At 43.0% G+C, this 20,407-nt stretch overlaps 1 protein-coding gene across 16 annotated transcripts in view; it reads right to left on the bottom strand.

Annotated features, from left to right (window-relative positions):
- Positions 1-20,407, bottom strand: part of KANK1 (KN motif and ankyrin repeat domains 1) — a 247,690-nt gene that overhangs the window by 22,462 nt on the left and 204,821 nt on the right. For 11 of the 16 annotated variants that reach the window (XM_063649575.1, XM_063649574.1, XM_054499983.2 and 8 more), the window contains one exon: positions 10,162-12,819. In XM_063649575.1, the coding sequence (XP_063505645.1) occupies positions 10,162-12,819 (2,658 nt within the window). Of the gene's footprint in view, positions 1-10,161; positions 12,820-15,592; positions 15,782-20,407 lie in introns of those variants that run through there. The other 5 variants (XM_063649577.1, XM_063649578.1, XM_054499984.2 and 2 more) reach the window with 5 other exon arrangements.

Below are 20,407 nucleotides of genomic sequence, written 5' to 3' on the forward strand. Positions count from 1 at the left end.
AATTAATTACAGACAGGGTCTCACACTGTCACCCAGGCTAGAGTGCAATGGAATGTGATCATAGCTAACTGTAGCCTTGAACTCTTGGGCTCAAGCAATCCTCTCACCTTGGCCTTTGGAGTAGCTAGGACCAGGACCCAGGTGCATGTGACCACGCCCCATGAAAATGCACTTATTTTAAGTGTAAGTCGGATGGAATTCGGTAAATGTATACGCCTGTGTAACCACCTTTGTAACAGAGATACAGAACATTTCTAACAACCTGGTAAGCCTTTCCTCCCACCCCTTCCAGATACTGTCACCCAAGGATACCTGGTGCTATCATTTTTCTCACCACAGCTTACTTTTGTAAACTAGGGCTTTTTAAAGCTTCTCCAATCAAGGTCCACCTCCTCCTGCAGGCATCCAAGGGTCAAGGTGGAAGGTTTCATCTTGCCTGCGGGAATTTTACCTCTCAACTACTCCTCCACTCTGTCCATTCTGTTCAGAGTGGTCCTGTGACTTAAGTACTCCAACTCTGTGAGTAGGGAGTAATTAGATCGTCCTACAGGTCTGGAAATTCACCATCCTTCACCAGCTGAATTCGACCCATACTCTTTTCAAGGCTTGGCCCAAATTCTATCTTCTCTAGTCTTTTTTCTATGATACCATTCCAACCATTCCAGAGAGATCTCTTTTTTCCCCCATCATTGTCCTGTAGCACTTATGGTCCAGATTAAAATATGCCCTGTCTCCTCAATGAGATGGTCAGCATCTTGAGTTCCTCCATGCTACATTCTTATTTGGTGTCCTGTCCAGTGCTTAGAACAGTGCTGGACCATTGAGAGCCTTTAATAAGTGTCCATGTAATTCAACCGAAGGTCATGAGGATTCTACTGAGGCTTAACTGGTAAGGAAAAGAACCTCATTAAATTCCAAACTGGCTCTCATTTGTCAAGTCAGAGGTAATTGGTCACCTATATTGCCAGAAAATGTTCTTTGGATGGTGTTGAAACTCTGGCTGGTCTTGAGTGGCCTATAAACAATTCTCTGAACTTGATAAGGACCCATTTGTAGTTGTAGGCACCACATGCACCAACATAAGACTGACACATGACTGCTGTGTTTGAGCAAAACGAAGAAAATGTGCAGCCAGGAAAGCGAAAGAATAAAGAGGCCAACAAACAAAATTCAATCGTTTCAACCCTAGCTACCCTTTAGAATCACCTGAATCCAGGGTGAGACTTTAAAAAATGTAGATACAATGAACTATCTGGGTGGGTCCAGATATGAGAGAGACAGAGACAGAGACAGAGAGACAGAAAGAGAGAGAGAGAGAACGAACATATATTTGCAGTTGAAGTGAAACTCCATCTCAAAAAAATAAAATAAATAAAATAGAATTCAGGGCCCTTCCATAATTCTAACCTTGTGGGCTTTCATTAGTTTTACAAAGGCAGTTTAGTTTTGGGAAGGGCTATTATCATCCTTGCTTTAAGGTTAAATTATAAACCAAATTCTACCCACAGTTAGCTTGGCCTGTGCCTAGGAATGAACAAGGACAGCTTGGAGGTCAGAAGTAAGACGGAGTCAGCTATGTCAGGTTTCTTTTACTGTCATGATTTTGGAAAGGCTGTTTCAATGTCCCTACCCCCTTGGGTTTCGGTACACCTCGATCCTGAGGTGTGAGCTATGGAAATGGGAAAGGCTAATGACAGCTCTAATTTCTTCTTGCTTATGGAACATTGTTGGGGAAGAGGTTGCCCCCAAGGTAAGAGGAGTGAAACCGTCTTGAAGTAGACTGTATGCCTTCACTGGTGTCTGGTTGGGGTCATTCTTATCCACAGTTTTAGTACAGCACATAAGTGAACAGCAGACTGTAAGATTAATAGTAATCCCTACCATAAGGAGTGACAGTCCTAGCTTCAGGAGTCCCTGTACAACCAACCTGAAGCCTTGAGGGACCCAGGTAAATGACCCTGAGAACCAATCAATTATTGGGTTATCAGCAGATAACCTTATCCAAAAAAATGGACAAGGCTGGAGTCAATAAAAGGGGTACTATAGTTTTTCTGAAACATTATTTTTCTCTCTCTGGTTTTCTATTTCTACCAAAGACCAATCACAGTAGGACCAATTTATTTCCAAAATAAGTTTTAGTCTTATTATGCTTGGGCTAATTATTTGCATAAAGTGCAGCAAGAGTAAGTATTTGCCACATAGCCCCCCCTTTTTCTTTTATATTGACTTTGCTGAAATTTTTCATAAGGAATCTCAGATTAGACCTTTTACAAACCTCTTGAGCCCAGCCAAGAATTTATTTGTGCCTGCAGATACCTATATAAATTAGGTGACTTCCTCTTTTCCTGAGGTCCCAAAATAACTTGGGGCTCCTGAGCTTGTCAGAAAGTGACATTCTTTACTTATCACAGGTTAGGAACCCTGTAAAGGACAAGGTATGAGGTCAGTTTTTCAAAGGGGCTTTCACTGGCGCTAAAGGTCAACTTCAGTTCCCCAAAGCAGTCTGTAAACATGCCATTCCAGTCAAAGCCTTGGTAATATAACTAGTGTCTCCAATTGCAGGCATCAGTATTTTCAAACTTCTCCCTAGGTGATTCTATTGTGCAGCCAGGACTGAGATCCACTGAATTAAATTAACCAATATAAAAGCTGACTACTGAAATTAAGAGTTTAGACTCCCCTCTAGTTTCAACCCATCAACTTGGATCCATGTGAATTCTTAGGAACTGCTGGTGGTTTCATTAACAGCCCTGGGCCACTAATGGTAGATGTTCATGCTAAACAGAAAGTAAATGCTACCTGAACAATAGAGATAAAAACAGGAGTAATTACAGGCTGGGAGTGGCTCACACCTGTAATCCCAGTACTTTGAGGGGCTGAGGCTGGAGGATGGTTTGAGGCCGGGAGATTGAGACTGCACTCCAACCTGGGTGACAGAATGAAACCCCGTCTCTATGGAAAAACAAAAAACAGGCTGGGTGCATTGGTTTATGCCTGTAATCCCAGCACTTAGTGAGGCTGAGGTAGGTTAATTGCTTGAGCCTAGGAGTTGCAGACCAGCCTGAGCAACATAGTGAGACCTCCTCTCTAACAAAAAAACAAAACAAAACAAAAAACAGCTGGGCATGGTGGTAAGTGCCTGCAGTCCTAGCTATTGGGAGGTTCATCATGTGTGAGGATAGCTTGAGCTTGGCAGTTGGGGCTATGGTGAGCTATGATTGCACCACTGCACTCCAGCCTGGAAGACAGAGTGAGACCTTGTCTCAACAAAACAAAACGACAGCAACATGTAGAGTAATTACAAAACACCTTCAGAATTGTGGCACTCTGGTCTAGATGCTCAAAATTCTCACCAGGTGGCAACGGTTTTCACAGGCAAACTGGGAAGTTAATGGACAGCAGAGTGGGCAACCGTGAAGTCTTCTGTCATTAACTCAAACTTCTAACGGCCATAAACACCAATAAAGCATAAGCCTCATTTTACGACTTGGTCAGATTAGTAATCACTAAAGGACAACAAGTGACAGAAATCCCAGTGTCCTGGAAAATAAGAGGAACACCTTTGATGCATTAATTATCATTCCGAAGTGCACTTAGCTTTTATAATTATCCATATATTAAATTCTAAGGCGAATGAGATGACTATAATGAAAAACAAGCCACTTAAAATGAAAACTTTATGTCCTTGACATAAAGGAATGTTAAAAGCAAACTGTTTTACAAGAAAAATAATTCAATGAAACTAGAGCTGGAAGGTGGGAGGATCGCTTGAGCCCTGAGCTTTTCTTTTTCTTAAAAAAAAGAAAAAAAAAATCACCCAAAACTAGAGCTGAACGGGTTTTAAAGAGATCAATTCTCCGGTCTTCTGTGTAACATTTATCCATCCAGAATGGGTATTAGTTATTGGTATATAGCAATGGGTTTCCAAATTTGTTAGAAAATCAATTTAAAAAAATATATTAAAATGGATTTTAAAAGTTGCTCTGTTCACCTATTCCAACTGTTCTGGTATGCTGATCTATATTTGTATTGATAATGCCAAGAACTTTCTGAAAACACAAAAAAGAAGAGTGTAGCCAGCTAATTAACCATGTTGCTGTGCCAAATTTTCAGCCTGACATTCTGATTTAATTTTTAAAGAACATCTAAACTTACTTGTTGAGAACAGGTAGGACTGAAATTTCCAATTCATTATGGAGTCCTTTCAAATATTTAGGTTAATTTCCCAAAGTATGACTAAAAATTCAAAGGGATCTGAAATAATGTTAGTTTTTCTTTAAGAAAAAAGGCTTGAGGCCAGGCGCGCTGGCTCATGCCTGTAATCTCAGCACTTTGGGAGGCTGAGGCGGGTGGATCACGAGGTCAGAAGATCGAGACCAACCTGGCCAACAAGGTGAAACCCCGTCTCTACTAAAAATACTAATAAAAAAAAATTTAGCCGGGCGTGGTGGCGTGTGCCTGTAGTCCCAGCTATGCAGGAGGCTGAGGCAGGACAATCACTTGAACCTGGGACGTGGAGGTTGCAGTGAGCCGAGATTGCACCACTGCACTCCAGCCCGGGTGACAGAGTGTGACTCTGTCTCAAAAAAAAAAAAAAAAAAAAAAAAAAATATATATATATATATAATGGGCTCAAGCATGAATTCACTCTTTAAGCCCAAATGATGGTTTGGGGAACAGGCAGTAGAGATTATTCATGAAGGACCATCTTCTTTTTTGGTACATACTACTTTGTGAGGAAAAGCATGTAGCTTTGATAGAGGAGAAAGGACAAATATGTTGTTTCTACGCTCTCCTCTCAGAACTCAGCCTGAATGCTAATACATGTGTGGTCACCAACATAAACAGTTAACTCACACTTGTACAGAATAATCCTGCTGAAGGGACTGTAGGAGAAAAACTAATCTCACCCTATTTATTTGACACAGGAGGCCATGGAAGTCCACAATCTCCCTTTCTAAAATGATACAGTGGCCTGGCATGGTGGCTCACACCTGTAATCCCAATAATTTGGGAGGCTGAGGCAGGCGAATTGCTTGAGCCCAAAAGTTCAAGACCAGCCTGGGCAACATGGGGAGACCTTGTCTCTAAAAATAATACAAAAATTAGCCAGGCATGGTGGCACGCACCTGTAGTCCCAGCTACTCGGGAAGCTGAAGAGGGAGGATGGTTAGAGCTCGGGAAGTTCAGGCTACAGCAAGCTGTGATCATGCCACTGCACTCTAGCCTGGGTGACAGAGCGAGACCCTGTCTTAAAAGTAAAAAAAAAAAAAAAAAAAAAAGATACAGCAAGTTACCTACAAAGCCAGTATGAGAGGTTAGCTCTTCTGACTTCTAGGCCTTCCACTACCTACATCATACTTTTATATCTGCAGGGTCCCAGAAACACTTGGATTGCATTGTTTTGGTGCTTTTGAGCATTAAAAGAAAGTGATTAAGAAGCCAAGTGCTAAGACAGGTAAATGATATATTATTTGAACGAGGAGAAAACTACCTAGAAACGTATTTTGTAATGACTACTTTTGCTTTGGCTCAGATCTCTTGTCTACAACTTACTTTCATAGTTATGGGAATGACTTTGAGTTCATTAACTTTCGATGAACTAAGATAACTAAGAGTATAAATATAGAAGCTGATTTTAAAAAGTAGTTCTTTTCAGTATGAGAGATGAATGTTCTCTATAAATCATGGGGCAGGCAGCTAAATTCCACTGTTATAGTTTTGTTTGTATTTGCTCAGAGACAGTTATATATTTTTAGAGTATTTGTAACTGTAAGTCATTTGTCTGGAATTTTCTTTCTCCTCTTCCCTCTCTAGAAGAAAATAGTAATTAAAAAAAGAAAACACTAATCTATGCCTCAAACGAAAACAATCCAACTGATTTACAGGAAGAATAAACTTTTTTTTACCAACATTTTTGTTATAATAGAAACTCATTTCCTCTTAACTTTTTTATTTTATAAAAGAAAATATTAAATGCGTTAAACTCATACTATCAGGAATTAAAAAATACAGAACACCTCTGGTCACCATCAGGTTCCAATTCCATCAAAACCAAGACATTGTTTCTCAAATCCTAGAAAAATGTTCGTGACCTTTTAGGTGAAAAAACAAAGAGGCAGACTATGTATGATTCAAATTTTATTACAAAAATATATGTTTCTAAAATACAGACGTCCAAGCATGCACATCTGTAAATACCAAACACACGCAGGCTACCATAGGAGTGTGCCAGGGAGGCTTTAACTCTTTTATTATATGCTCTTCTGAACTTTTAATTTCTTTTTCCTTTTCCTTTTCTTTTTTTGAGACAGGGTCTCACTCTGTCACCCAGGCTAGAGTGGGTGACAATCATGGCTCACTGCAGCCTCCACCTCTCAGGCTCCGGTGATCGTTCCCACCTCAGCCTCCTGAGTAGCTGGGACTACAGGCATCTGCCATCATGCCTGGCAAATTTTTGCATTTTTAGTAAAGACGGGGTTTTACCATATTGCCCAGGATGGTCTCGAACTCCTGGGCTCAAGCACTCTGCCAGCCTCAGCTCCCAGAGTGCTAGGATTACGGGTGTGAGCCACCGTGCACGATCTCCCCCCACCCGCCCCCACCCCCAGACAAGGTCTCATTCTGTCACCCAGGCTGGAGTGTAGTGGTGTGATCACAGCTCACTGCAGCCTCAACCTCCTGGGCTCAAGAGATCATCCTACCTCAATTTCCTGAGTAGCTGAGACTACAGGCACAGGATAACATGACCAGATAATTAAAAAAATTTTTTTGTATAGACAAGGTCTCACTATGTTGCCTACGCTTGAACTATTAATTTCTTATGATGCACGCTCCAGCTGTAATTTTAAGAAATTAAATATAGTGTTAAGCATTATGATGCTGCTAAAAATAACACTTTTTTGCATACTGAAAAGTGACACCATGATCAAATCTTCAACTCTAGGAGAAATGAACAGAATTCTATGGATTGGCCACTAATATACTTCGTTTTGAGCTTTGACACAGATTCTGAATGACTCTGGACTGAAAATTTATCAATTTTGTGTTTCCCATTGTTATCTATTTACTTCTTTATATTGATACAATTGTTAGTTGGAGAGGTATAATAATTGGGTAGGGGCATCACCCAGAATAATGAAGATAAAAATTTAGGTTGAAAACAAAAGACCACTTGTATAATTTCTGTGTGGCATCATTTGTTCTAGATCTACATTTCTATTTCTGGAAATACTCTAACCATAACAACAACGTCAGCCAACTTTCATTGAGCATTTATACTCTGTGCTTTACTCCTATTGACTCACTGAATCTTCATTACAACCCTGTGAAGGAACAAAGACAATCTGTTCTAGTGACAGAGAAAGAATGTGAACCCACACTGTCTGGCTTCAGAGCCCAAACTCAACAACTTCCTTAAATTAGAATACTGTGTTAGGTTCGTATAAGTGATCATTTATATGCTCTTTTTGGTAGGTGTCAGACCCAAATTCCCTACTGTTTTATTTGGGGAAAAAAAACATTGACATGAATACCCTTCTATACTCCAGTATATCTTTTGGTTCAGAAATACATTCTAGACTGTGGTGAGTGCTATTCTCTACAGTGTGGTGAGTGCTATTCTCTACAGTATGGTGCGCACAGGAACTCACAGTGCACCCTGAGCCACCTGGATTCTCAAAGCTTCTAAGTGTTAAGCATCTCCACTTTATCAAGTTGCTTTAATTTTCAGTCCACATGACAAATGCCAGATAACAAAAATGGAATATTCTGCGTTCATTTCCTAACCTAATTAATTCCTCATTAGAATGTTAAACAAAATGGTGAAAACACAACTATGATGTGCATTACAGAAATACTTTAAAGTTGTTCTTGTGTGCTCTGAGAGGGGCTGCCATTGTGACTAAATAAGTGCTGTTAAAAATATTTGTTTTGTTCACAAGTGCTGTAGGTCTTCTGTATTTTAGCTGATTAATTAGGTGTTTGTTAGGAGAGTTGGATCTAACCAGTGATGTGTGGCATGTCAGTGTGACTGGAAATAGACCAAAAAACACTGTCACACAGCTAGACCAAACTTGCTCCCTGGTCTCCGTGCTCAGGGGTCAGCAAATTACTTCAATGTTACAGCTGAATATTTTTGGCAAGAATGTGAAATAGAAACCCCAGTTTGGGGAGGAGGGAGGAAGGCTGGGAACAAAATGCTTTTATAATGGATGATTCACTGTGCCATCTGTGTCTGGAGGTATTTAAGAATTTTATTTTGACTTCATCTGACATCATGATTTTTAAAAGGATGTCAAAGCAGACATGGCATGAGTTCTTGCAGACTCTGTTTCAGTCCGCAGATCATTTTAATCCTGTTTATTCTAAAATGACTTCCCTGTATGTTTATTAGACTCTTTGGATTCTAAAAGGCAAAACCCCACACATGAGCTGTCATATTCATTTTTTTCTTCCACAACAAACTAACTGTCCTATAGCACAGATACTGAAAACTAACAATAATTCAGGTTTGAAAGTGGAAACCTAGGAAGATATAAAAATAATATATTTCAGTCTATTTTAATCATTGCCCCGTTAGACACTAATAGAAAGACTGGAATTTCTGTGGATGGCTTACTTAAGTCTGTATTACACATTTTCATGTAAAATTAATCTAATGCACACTCTTTCCCAGGTCACACTGATTCATGAGAATTGGAGAGCCAGAAACGGAAGCCAGGCAGTGTGGTCCTAAGCTGAGGATGATGTTATACACTGTGAGAGGCAGTGCACATGGTCACGAGCAAAATCAGGTTGGTAAGGCTCACAGGGAATTACTGTAAGCCATAAAATCATCCAGGGTGGCTTTCTGATTATTAGCTTCAATTTCAAGAAGGAAGAGTGAGCAGGAATCCCAATGAATACGAGAAAGAATAAGACAGACAAAAATGTAAGCGCCTATCGGGCCGGGTGTGGTGGCTCATGTCTGTAATCCCAGCACTTTGGGAGGCTGAGGTGGGTGGGTCACCTGAGGTCAGGAGTTCGAGATCAGCCTGACCAACATGGTGAAACCCCATCTCTACTAAAATACGAAAAAGTGGCTGGGCATAGTGGTGGGCACCTGTAGTCCCAGCTACTCAGGAGGGTGAGACACGAGAATCGCTTGTACCTGGGAGGCAGAGGTTGCAGTGAGCCAAGATGGCACCACTACCCTCCAGCCTAGGTGACAGAGTGACTCTGTCTCAAAAAAAAAAAAAAAAAAAAAAAAAAAGTGGGAAAAGACTCCCTCCAAGTTCTTGCTCAAGGGTCCCTTCTTTGACCACCTCATCTCAAACAGCCCTCACCCTGACCACTACCACTCGCTGTTCCCATAACCGGAGTTAATTTCTTCATAGTGTTTATCACCTCCTGACATATTATAGGTCTACTGTCTATATCCTGCACCCCACCTAGAATGTAAGCACTGCAGGGACAGGGGCTCTGTTCTGTTTTGTTCACACTATCTTCACAGCCTATACCTATGCTTGAGACAGAGTAGGAATCCAAGTAACAATTTTTACTTCATATTTTTTTTAGAGATGGAGGTCTTACTATGTTGCCCAGGCTGGCCTCAAATTCCTGGGCTCTAGCAATCCTCCCGCCTCAGCCTCCAGAGTAGCTGGGACTACAGATGTGTACCATTCCACCTGACTCAAATTCAATAATTATTTGCTGAATTAAAGAATGAATTAATGGAGTCTCTCCTCTCATAAACGTTTTAACTGAAAACATTTTATGCCAGTATTTCTAATTGCTAATATAATGGTAATAGTGGGTACAAACAGGGTAGGATTTTTTAAAGGCAGTTCTATAAATAATGAGCAAGTAAATAACTGAAAGACAAAGAATAAAGCATCTTACCAAACTAGGAGCCCCAGAAGACAACCCCAGCCAACACCAGTTTACTTTTCTTCCAGCGTTAGTCCTCAGCCAGAGGCCAGTGAGGCTACCAGATAATAAGACTCAGCAGAGGTGCTTATAGATTTTGATTCTTAGTTTTCATTCTACAGATTACCACTCTAAAGCTTTCTCCATTTCTCCTCCAAAAATGGTTCCAGCAGTTAAAAAATAATCCTTAGCTTCTGGAAAGACATTTTCCCCCATCCTTCCTCATTCCCAGGTCCTCAGGGTACCACCTACCTGTGATTTTACCCAGACTGGTTTTCTGGAAGTCAGGGTTCCTCAGCTCTTCAGTACTTGCAGATTTCATGACAGAGTTGATAGACGACAGGGTGCTGATGAGCTGAGAGTTGAGGGAGCCAATCTGTGAGTGAGGCTCCCCAAAAGCTTCTGCCAGTTCACTATAGTTCTCAGCCAGCAGTGTCTGCTGTTCTGCCAGCAGCTTCTGGATGCGCTCAATGTAGTGATCCAGGCCGGTCATCATTCCAGGTGAAGCCTGGGGCTGGGGGTTCTCCAGAGACTCCCCTACAGGGTCATCCCCAACCCCCACGCTCCTTCTGCTGGCTGTCAGCCCCACAGTCAACTGTGGTGGCCCACAAGCTATGGTCCTCATTTTGAGACCAACCAGATAGTTGTCGTTAATATTTATCTGCCCCACGCCTGACTCTTTGGTCTTCACAGCTGATGGCCTGTCAAACCCAGAATGGCCAGAAAGCAACGTTCCAACACCAATGGACCGCGTCTTGGTGGAGGAGTTGATGTCCTTGACACGGCCTTCTCCTACAGCTACTGTCCGCGTCTCCACAGTCTGGGTGCTGGTCTGCTTGTCCAAAGTGCTTAGGCAAGTGTTGGTGCAGGACTCTATGAGGGTGGCCGTCTCGGTGTTGGTGAACTGGTGCACCTGTTCCAAATCTGTGCTAGTGTTCTGGTCTGCAGTACGAGGCACTGCCATGACGGCAGCTTCCACCTGGCTAACAGCCTCAGTGTTCACGCCCCGGGAGGTGCACTCCTTTGGACAGCAGACAGTCACGTCAACAGAACAATCTCCACAACCGATTGACCGCACTTCTTTGAGATTCAAGTTTGTCTTGAGGAGTGTGAGGTCGTTCACAGACTCCTCTGTGTTGCTGCCTGTTTCGCAGACGCTGACTTCCACACTCACACTCTTGTCACACATTTCCACAGACCTCCCACCACATTGGTCGTGCATTTCCACCCTCTCCTTAACAATCCACCAATTCATAGGCAGCTCAGGCCCTACGACTTTATTCTTACATTCGGGCTGGCAGGAGATGCCTACACTGTTTGTTTCCACAGAGGTCCCAACACACGTGTCCACCAGGTCTGTGTGACTGCCGACCATTTGGTCTCTGGTTTGCACCACTGCCTCCACCACCTTACTGAAAACAAGCGGCTGGGCCATCATGGCTTTGTCAACCTTTTTCCTCGATCCAGCAGCCTGCAGCTCTTGTTTTAGTTTAGTCATCTCCCGGTCATGGGTGGTTTCTCTAAGCTGTACTTCTAGGCGATAGATCTTTTCCTTCAAGGCTTCTATGGTCTGCTGTTGCAGCTCAATTTCTTTGTCAGCTTCTGTCATCACTCCAAGCATGGCCTCTGTCACGCTGACCCCACAATTTTTCATCTCAATAAGTGTCCCTACAGCTGCATCCTTACAGGACCTGGAGCCTCTGTGGTACACGACGATGTCGTTCATGTTCTCCTCAGCACCCACAGCCACAGACCGGCACTCGCCATTCTCCCTGAGCTCTGAGGAGGCCTCACAGCTATCCTGGATCTTCTGCTCCAGGGCTTGCATGTCTGCTGTAAGCTGCCGGAACTCCTTTATCCTCTGCGTGCTCTGTTCTACGGTCTCCATTTCTTCCTCCTCATAGTCAATGTATAATTCCCCGCCACTTCTTCGGACCCGGGAGAGCTGTTCCAGCTGGGAGGCGTTCCCCGCACTGTAGGACCGCTTCCTCACACCACAGACATTGTTCTGGGATGCAGCCCTTTGGTTTTTCAGCTGTGAGGCCAACTGCCTTTTCTCTTCTTGCAAGACAGAGATCTTTACCTGGAGCACAGGGATGGTTCGCACCTGCTCCTCCAGCTCCTTCAAGCGTTTCAGAGCAATGGCCATCTGCTCGCGGATGTGCTGCAGGTGCATGGGGCTCACGTTGGTCACTGGGGTGGAGATCCCTGAGCTTAGGGGGCTGTGGCGGATGGAGCTCCCCATGGAGGAAGTGGTGGGAGCAGCTGGGGCATAGCTACCATAATCCCCATTACCTTGGTATCCATTCTGAAGCTGGTGCGTGGCAGGATTGTGGTTTCCAGAACCCATAAAAGAGGAGAGGGAGCTTGTGGAGCCCATGCCTCCAAAACTGGCCAGCCTGGGCCTTCTGAACTCACCCGGTGTCATCTGCATGGTGGCTCTCTCCTGTTCCAGTCTTCTCCGGGTCTCCATCAGTGTCTTGGTGACATGAAGGTTATGCTTTGGGAGTTGTGGTGAGGGAGGTGGCAGCTGTCGATTTTCTGGGATGGTAAGAAAAGGGAGTGAGGTCTCCAGAGGGGCAGGTGGCTTTGAGATTGGAGTTGATGCAACTTGACTTCTGGCTAGAAGGAAGTTGGGGCACTGCTTGTTGTCATCACTGTTGGAGGATGAGAGGGATTCAGTGGAGGTCCATATACCTTGCTGACCAGATGTGGTCCTGGGTTCTGGGCATGGCACGGATGGCTTCCGCCTCTTCTGGATGTTCAGTCTTTTGATAGTATTTCCCTTCTGTATGTCATCCACATATTTAAGGAAATCTAAGTCTAGTTGATAACCATAGGGGGTCTCCACAAAGTAAGGGTCTTTCTGTTCCTTGTCCTGGTCTCCATTGAGAATATCATCTGCTTTTCCTAGAAGAGGGAGAAAAGAATATTATAATGACATGCAATACACCTAATGGTAAAAACTAATATTTGTGTTTGTTGCAGCATAGCAAGCTGGTATGATTTTAAGAGTTGACACACCTATGTTTTAAACCTGGATCTACAACAATTGGGTAAGCAAGTTTTTTTGTTTTTTTTTTTTTGAGACAAGTCATTCTGTCACCCAGGCTGGAGCTGCAATGGCGTGATCTTGGTTCACTGCAGCCTCCGCCTCCTGGGATCAAGCAATTCTCCTACCTCAGCCTCCTGAGTTGCTGGCATTACAGGGGTGCACCACCATGCCTGGCTAATTTTTACACTTTTAGTAGAGACAGGGTTTCACCATGTTGGCCAGGCTGGTCTCGAACTCCTGACCTTAGGTGATCCACCCACCCTGGCCTCCCAAAGTGCTGGGATTACAGGTGTGAGCCACTGCGCCCGGCCTGGATAAGCAAGTTAATAAACCTCTCTGAACTTCAGTTTCTCCCTGAGTAAAAATGGAGATGCAAATACTTAACTCACAGGCTTAAAAACAATGTAATGAGATAATGATTGTATTATTTTTTAAAATTGTATCTTAGATTCAGGGAGTACATGTGCAGGCTTGTTACAAGGATATATTGTGTAATGATGAGCTTTGAGCTTCTAGTGTACACATCACCCAAATAGTAAACACTGTACTCAACAGGTAATGTTTCAACCCTCACTACCCTCTTTCCCCACTTTTGTAGTCTAAAATGTCTACTATTTCCGTCTTTTTCCATCTTTATGTCCATCAGTACTCAGAGATAACGATTAACAAGTCAAGCACATAGTAAGTCCTTACTAAATATTTTTAAAAGAATTCATTATAAAAGACACGAAAGGCCGGGCATGGTGGCTCACTCCTGTAATCCTAGCACTTTGGGAGGCCAAGGCGGGTGGATCACCTGAGGTCAAGAGTTTGAGACCAGCCTGGCCAACACGTGGTAAAACCTCGTCTCTACTAAAAATACAAAAATTGGCTGGGCATGGTGGCGGGCGCCTGTAATACCAGTTACTTGGGAGGCTGAGGCAGGAGAATTGCTTGAATCCAGGAGGTGGAGGCTGCAGTGAGGCGAGGTCGCACCATTGCATTCTAGAGTGGGCAATAGAGCAAAAACTCCGTCTCAAAAATAAATAAATAAATAAATAAAATAAAAACAAAAAGACATGAAAGCATTGTCCAGTAGATAATTTCATTGGTCATCTACAGTCTCTTGGAATATAGACAGCAGACATTAAGATTCCTGTTTTTCAAAGTGTTATCTGAGGCACAGAAAAAACCTAAAAGTCAGTAGCAGACAGACAAAGTCAGCAGCATAACAAGGAGGCCTGGGATGAGATGTCCCTGCTGCTGTCTTTTGCAGACTGGGCTGCCTTTCTAAATGGAGGTCAAGGGCACTCAGCTCCTGACTACCTCCATGGGCTTACAATTTGCCTTGGCACCTCCCTGGCTGAGAAAGCTAGGGCACGGGATATTTAGTGATTAACTCTGGCAGCATGAGTACAAGCACACAGAGGAAAGACTTCAACTCTATTTTGTGTTTTCCACTTCTCAGTTTCTCTCCTCATTTAAAAACAAAACCAAACCCTGTCTTAACTATAGGAAAAGTTTTCTCCGTGTAGACTTCTTTTGGACAAAACATTCCCTATCCCAGGAACACCTTGTTTTGTATTGTCATGAGTTCAAACAGATGCAAAGAATGAAGATAAGGGCAAAACCTACATACTCCAACCACTGGATCATGTGGCACTCAGTAAATACTACTTGTGGCTAAACCAGACATTTAAAAGAGGAAATACAAGAACCTTTCAAAGCGCAGACCTTGTCGCTGACCTGGGCTATGCATTTCAAACTTAAAAGCAAGGTCATTTTTATTTTTTTGAATTGTAGGATCAAGTCATGTGTTGTTTTCCCAGAGCCACACTAACAAGGTGTGCATTTTTAGAGCTATGGAAAGAACTCAAAAGCAATGAGTGAAAATGTAAGCCATCAGTCTCCTTGCCCTCTCCTGAGTATACAAACCCACTTGACTGCTGTCCAGTTTGAAGTAACTTCCAGCAAACCTGGCTGCTGTCTGCCCTCCCAACCCCCAGAACTGCCGAACATTTACACCCGACAGTGTGAATGCTATGAAGAACACTTCTGCCTCCATTTGCCCGCTTGCTTCCCAAATGTTGAAAAGAAAAGTACAAAAATAAGATTGCCAAGCAGAGGAATAAAAAGGACATATATTCCTTATGACCCAATTTAAAACAATATTAAATTGTTCTAGCTGTTCGATTCTAACACGTGTGGGAAGTGAATTCTATGTGAAAGACGTGCCCAGCAGCAGTCATGCTCTAGCCTAAGAATGGGAGGGCTGGTCGGGAGTGCTGTGCCTGGAAACTTGTGCTCATGTTAATAGAACGTAGCTGTCCTCTCTTTCCTTTTTAACTTTCATCTCCACATGGAGAAGGTGAGTGATCACTCAAAATATGCAGCCAGACCTGTTTCCAGTACTGTCTGAAATTCCATAAACAAAGAGAAACTACAGCTTGGGTGTCAGGCAGGCTGATCTGGCCCTCCCGGGATGTGTGTGTGAGCCGGCGAGTCTAAGCTGGACTCCGGTAGAACTGTGGGGTCGCTGCGGTGGAGTAAAGTGGCCAAGCAGTGCACAGCCTTCTCGGCCAGCCACCCTCGCCCAGGCCCCCCTGGAATTCGACCAGCGGTGACCGCCCCACGCCACTCGCAGCTCACCTACCAGGTGGCGCCCGCTGCGCTCTCTGCCCGCCCGCGCTGCACCGCACACCAGCTCGCTCCCAGCTCACCCGGACCCAGCCTCAGACGTCCTCGATCCTCACCCCATAAGGAAAAGTTTCAACATTTGTGTAAACTTAGCCAGCCACGCACAAATGCCATAGGCTGAGTTTTCACCAATGAAGTCTCCCTCCGGCTGCAGTGACACCACCCCCACCACACTCAGCTGTTCCGCATTCCCTGTTTTCTTAATGAAAACAGGAAACCGGTATCTTCTGAAAATGTGTGTTCTTCACTCCCGTTTTGCCAGTTGATTTTTAAATAAAGCTAGCACTTTAAGCATCTCTACAGAGAGGCTCTGTTTTTCCTATACTAGTCACTTCTGCATGAAAGAGTCTGTGTCCTCCTGCTCAGCCCTCGGTCACCTGAGGAGGTGCAGAGGCACAATCAGCCCCACTGTTCTCTGTGGGTTCTCAGGATCCCGGCAGCACTCACTGGCTTCAGAGCACTGCCCGACTCTTCTCAGCCCTGGGCTTATGACACGTGGCAAGTAGTTATCCTTTATCATTAATTTCAACTGAGCCTTTGCCACTGATGAAAGCTTCTTAAAAAATGAAACAAAAACAAACCTTTTTCCAGATAAAAAAGTACCACATGCTTGTAAAACATTAAAAAAAAAAAAAAAGCCACATACAGATAATTTAAAGAACGTAAAAAACAAGGCACTCAGATCTTACCATCTAGTGGCAAGCGTTAATATTTTGGTGTAACTCCTAGTTTTTCTATGTATTTCTTAACATAGCTACTTTTCCCACTTAGGATTTTCAGTAGGAAAGATGAACTGACTCAACATCAGTATTTAAAACACAACAAAACATATCACAGTTTTTACCAAACCCTAACTGATCCATCTTTAGTTATTTCTTTAGTTCACCTTGTAGAAATCACAAAAGGCATGTATCACGTTGAATTACCCCCAAATGAACTTTAGACTCCTGGGAATCAGGAGAGGTTAGAATTTAACTAAGTTAGGCTTGCTTATTTCCTAATACTGCTCAAACCAGGCTACCCAAAGGACTTGTAATTCGAGTTTCATTCTCCAGCAAGTAAAAAAGTAAGATGTGTTTTCAAGGTGTCATTTTCACAAACAATTGTCCATGGTAAAAATTATTCTACAATAAAACTACCCGGTGTCATTATTTTTTTAATATCCTGTTTTCTACTGTATGTTTACATACATCAACATAAATTAGGCACTTATGAGTCCCTGATTTATTTCCCAAGTTTAACAAGACCAAAACACTTTTTTGTCTTTTGTACCAGACTATAAGCACCCAGAGAGCAAAAAATTTAATTAAAAAAATTTTTTTTTTGGCAGAGCACGCTGGCTCACGCCTGTAATCCCAGCACTTTGGGAGACCGAGTAGGGTGGATCACTTGAAGGTCAGGAGCTCGAGACCAACCTGGCCAACATGGTGAAACCCCATCTCTACTAAAAATATAAAAAATTACCCAAGCATAGTGGCGGGCACCTGTAATCCCAGCTACTTGGGAGGCTGAGGCAGGAGAATCGCTTGAACCTGGGAGGTGAAGGTTGAGGTGAGCCGAGATCACACCATTGCACTCCAGCCTGTGCAACAAGAGCAAAACTTCATCTCCGCCCCCACCCCAAAAAAAATACATATACATTTTTTTTTCATTGCTTCCTCTCCCAACCACACACCAATTATCAACATGCTGGGAAGAAAGGAGATGTTTAACAATGTTTACTGAAGGAACAAATAACTGAATATATAGTATAACATAATAAACTTGCTAGAGTGCAGTGGCGCCATCTTGGCTCACTGCAACCTCCACCTCCCTGGTTCAAGGGATTCTCCTGCCTCAGCCTCCTGAGGAGCTGGGATTACAGGTGCGTGCCACCACGCCCAGCTAATTTTTGTATTTTTAGTAGAGATAGGGTTTCACTATGTTGGCCAGGCTGGTCTCAAACTCCTGACCTCAGGTAATCTGCCTGCCTTGGCCTCCCAAAGTGCTGGGATTACAGCTGTGAGCCACTGTGCCTGGCCAACAGTATAAGATAATAAACTTTGAAAAACATCTTGATGTTCTGAAGACAGAAGTTGTTCGTTAAATATTAGTGTTAAGGACATTTCTTACATGATACTGTTTCAGTTGTTATCTTTAGGTTGTGGAATTATAGATGATTTTTATTTTGTTCTTTATATTTTATAATTTTTACAACACATGGGTATTGCTCTTTTTTTTTTTTTTTTAAGACAGGGTCCCACTCTGTTGCCCAGGCTGGAGGGCAGTGGTGCAATCATGGCTCACTATAGTCTCTATCTCCTGGGCTCAAGTGATCCTCCCACCTCAGCTTCCTGAGTAGCTGGGAACTATAGGTATGTAGCACCATGCCTGGCTGATTTTAATTTTTTTTAATTATTTTTAGTAGAGATGAGGTCTTGCTATTTTGTTCAGGCTGGTCTTGAACTCCTGGCCTCAAGCAATCCTCCCACCTCAGCCTCTCAACATGCTGGGATTACAGGTATAAGCCATTATACCTGGCCTGGGCATTTGTCTTAAAATATATTACAAGAAGTCACTGTTTGGAAGGCAAATGGAATTGACCGCAATAAACTGAGAAAGTTCACTTGGGAGGTGAATGAATGGGGGTGGCCATGGCAAAGACAGCTTGATGTTCTTTAGTATGCATTATCCCCTCCTTCCACACTAATAGGGGCAAATAAAAGTCTGTAAGCAGAAGTGTCATGTAGTATACCCCAGGAACCTCCATTAAAAAACACAAAAATAATCCTTTCATCTATGTTCTTCTTTGTGCCTTCCTCCATCCTGCTGCCTGGAATGCAGATGTGATGACTAGAACACTAGTGTAACTTTGAAACATGAGTTCATATCTAGGGGTGAAGGAACAATGCACTTGAAGGAACTTGGGCCTCAAAGGACTTTGTGGATCAGAGCTACTATAACATTTCTGAAAAGCCTACCTCTATACTTTTAAGTGAAAAAGATATAAAGGTCTATTTTGTTTTAGCTATCATTTGTTTTGGGTCTTGTTTACTTGGAGTTACACTGAATTCTAACAGGTACTGCAGTTCTACACCCTTCCCCTCTCAAAAATCAAGACTAGATCTTAAAAAGGAGAAAGATGCTAAATTATTAACTGGAAAAGCGTTACAATAAAACTTAAATTATTAATTCAGGATCAAGAGGAAGCATAAAAACAACAGTTTTGGCCGGGCGCGGTGGCTCACGCCTATAATCCCAGCACTTTGGGAGGCTGAGGTGGGCAGATTGCCTGAGGTCAGGAGTTCAAGACCAGTCTGCCCAACATGGTGAAACCAGGTCTCTACTAAAAATGCAAAAAATTTAGCTGGGCATGGTGGTGTGCACCTGTAATCCCAGCTATTCAGGAGGCTGAGGCAGGGGAATTGCTTGAACCAGAGAGGTGGAGGTTGCAGTGTGCCAAGATCACGCCACTGCATTCCAGCCTGGGTGACAGAGCAAGACTCCGTCTCAAAAAAAAAGCAGTTAAAAAAAAAAAATCTCTACCTGGATTATAAAGAGACTCTTAACTAAGCCTTTTTGGACTAACAGAACTATGCCTGCTTTTGCACAGTCAAAATTCCACTGGCTATATCTGCAACCGAAATCCTGAGAGTAATAGCTTCCAACTAAATATTCTGGAATTGGTGGGCTGTCCCTAGTGTTTACAAGAATTTTTTGAATGTCTGGAAATCCAGTGGTGGAGACTGCTCCTGGCACCACCTCTACCTTCATTATATAAACATTTATTGAAAGCTTAATTGGCTACAGAAAATGGTCCTATTCAGTGGAAGGAGTAGGAGGAAAAATTTATAAGAAATAAAATGAGATATAGTCTAGCTGAGAGATGACTACCAAACACCCTTAACATAACACTAATTGAGATCAGTGACAAAGGCATATATCAACAATGCAGGCCAGGAGTGGAGGCTCATGCCTGTAATCCCAGCACTTTGGGAGGCCAGGGTGGGCAGTTCACTTGACATCAGGAGTTCGAGACCAGCCTGGCCAACATGGTGAAACCCTGTCTCTACTAAAAATACAAAAATTAGCTGGGTGTGGTGGCACATGCCTGTAATCCCAGCTACTTGGGAGGCTGAGGCAGGAGAATCGCTTGAACCTGGGAGGCAGACGCTGCAGTGAACCGAGATTGCACCACCGCATTCCAGCCTGGGCGACAGAGAGAGACTCCGTCTGAAAAAACCCCAGAAAACAACAACCCCGTCCCCACTCCAAAAAACCAAAACACAATGCAGTATGAAAGTATGTAAACTAGCGATCAAAACAGAACCGAGTTAACCAGAGATGAGTTCTGAAGACAAGGTAAATGACAAGACTAAAAAGCTGAAGAGCCAGGGCAGAACCTGTTGGTGCTGCTGAAGGAATGCCAAGGTTAGACAAGGGGAAAATGATGAGTACAGGAGAGGCCACCAATCTCACATCCTGGAGCAGGGCAAGTTTTTCCACTGAAACTAGGGGCTAAAAGGCATCAACAAAGATCGTCTTGACAATTGTGTGTGCGTGAGACTGAGGTAGGGAAAGAGGCTAAATTCAATAGGACCAGTTAAAATGTTGTAATACCCAGTGGGAAGTGTAGACCGAATAAAACATTTATTCACACATTTGACTTACATTTATAATTGATATTGATAATAAAGGCACACAAATTAATATCTACTTTCTGTCTCTGTCTCTCTTTCTCTATCTCTCTAGTTTTCTATGGATCTTCACTTACTATTTACCATGCAC

The sequence above is a fragment of the Pongo pygmaeus genome, chromosome 13 (genome assembly GCF_028885625.2).
Source record: "Pongo pygmaeus isolate AG05252 chromosome 13, NHGRI_mPonPyg2-v2.0_pri, whole genome shotgun sequence".
Taxonomy (NCBI): domain Eukaryota; kingdom Metazoa; phylum Chordata; class Mammalia; order Primates; family Hominidae; genus Pongo; species Pongo pygmaeus.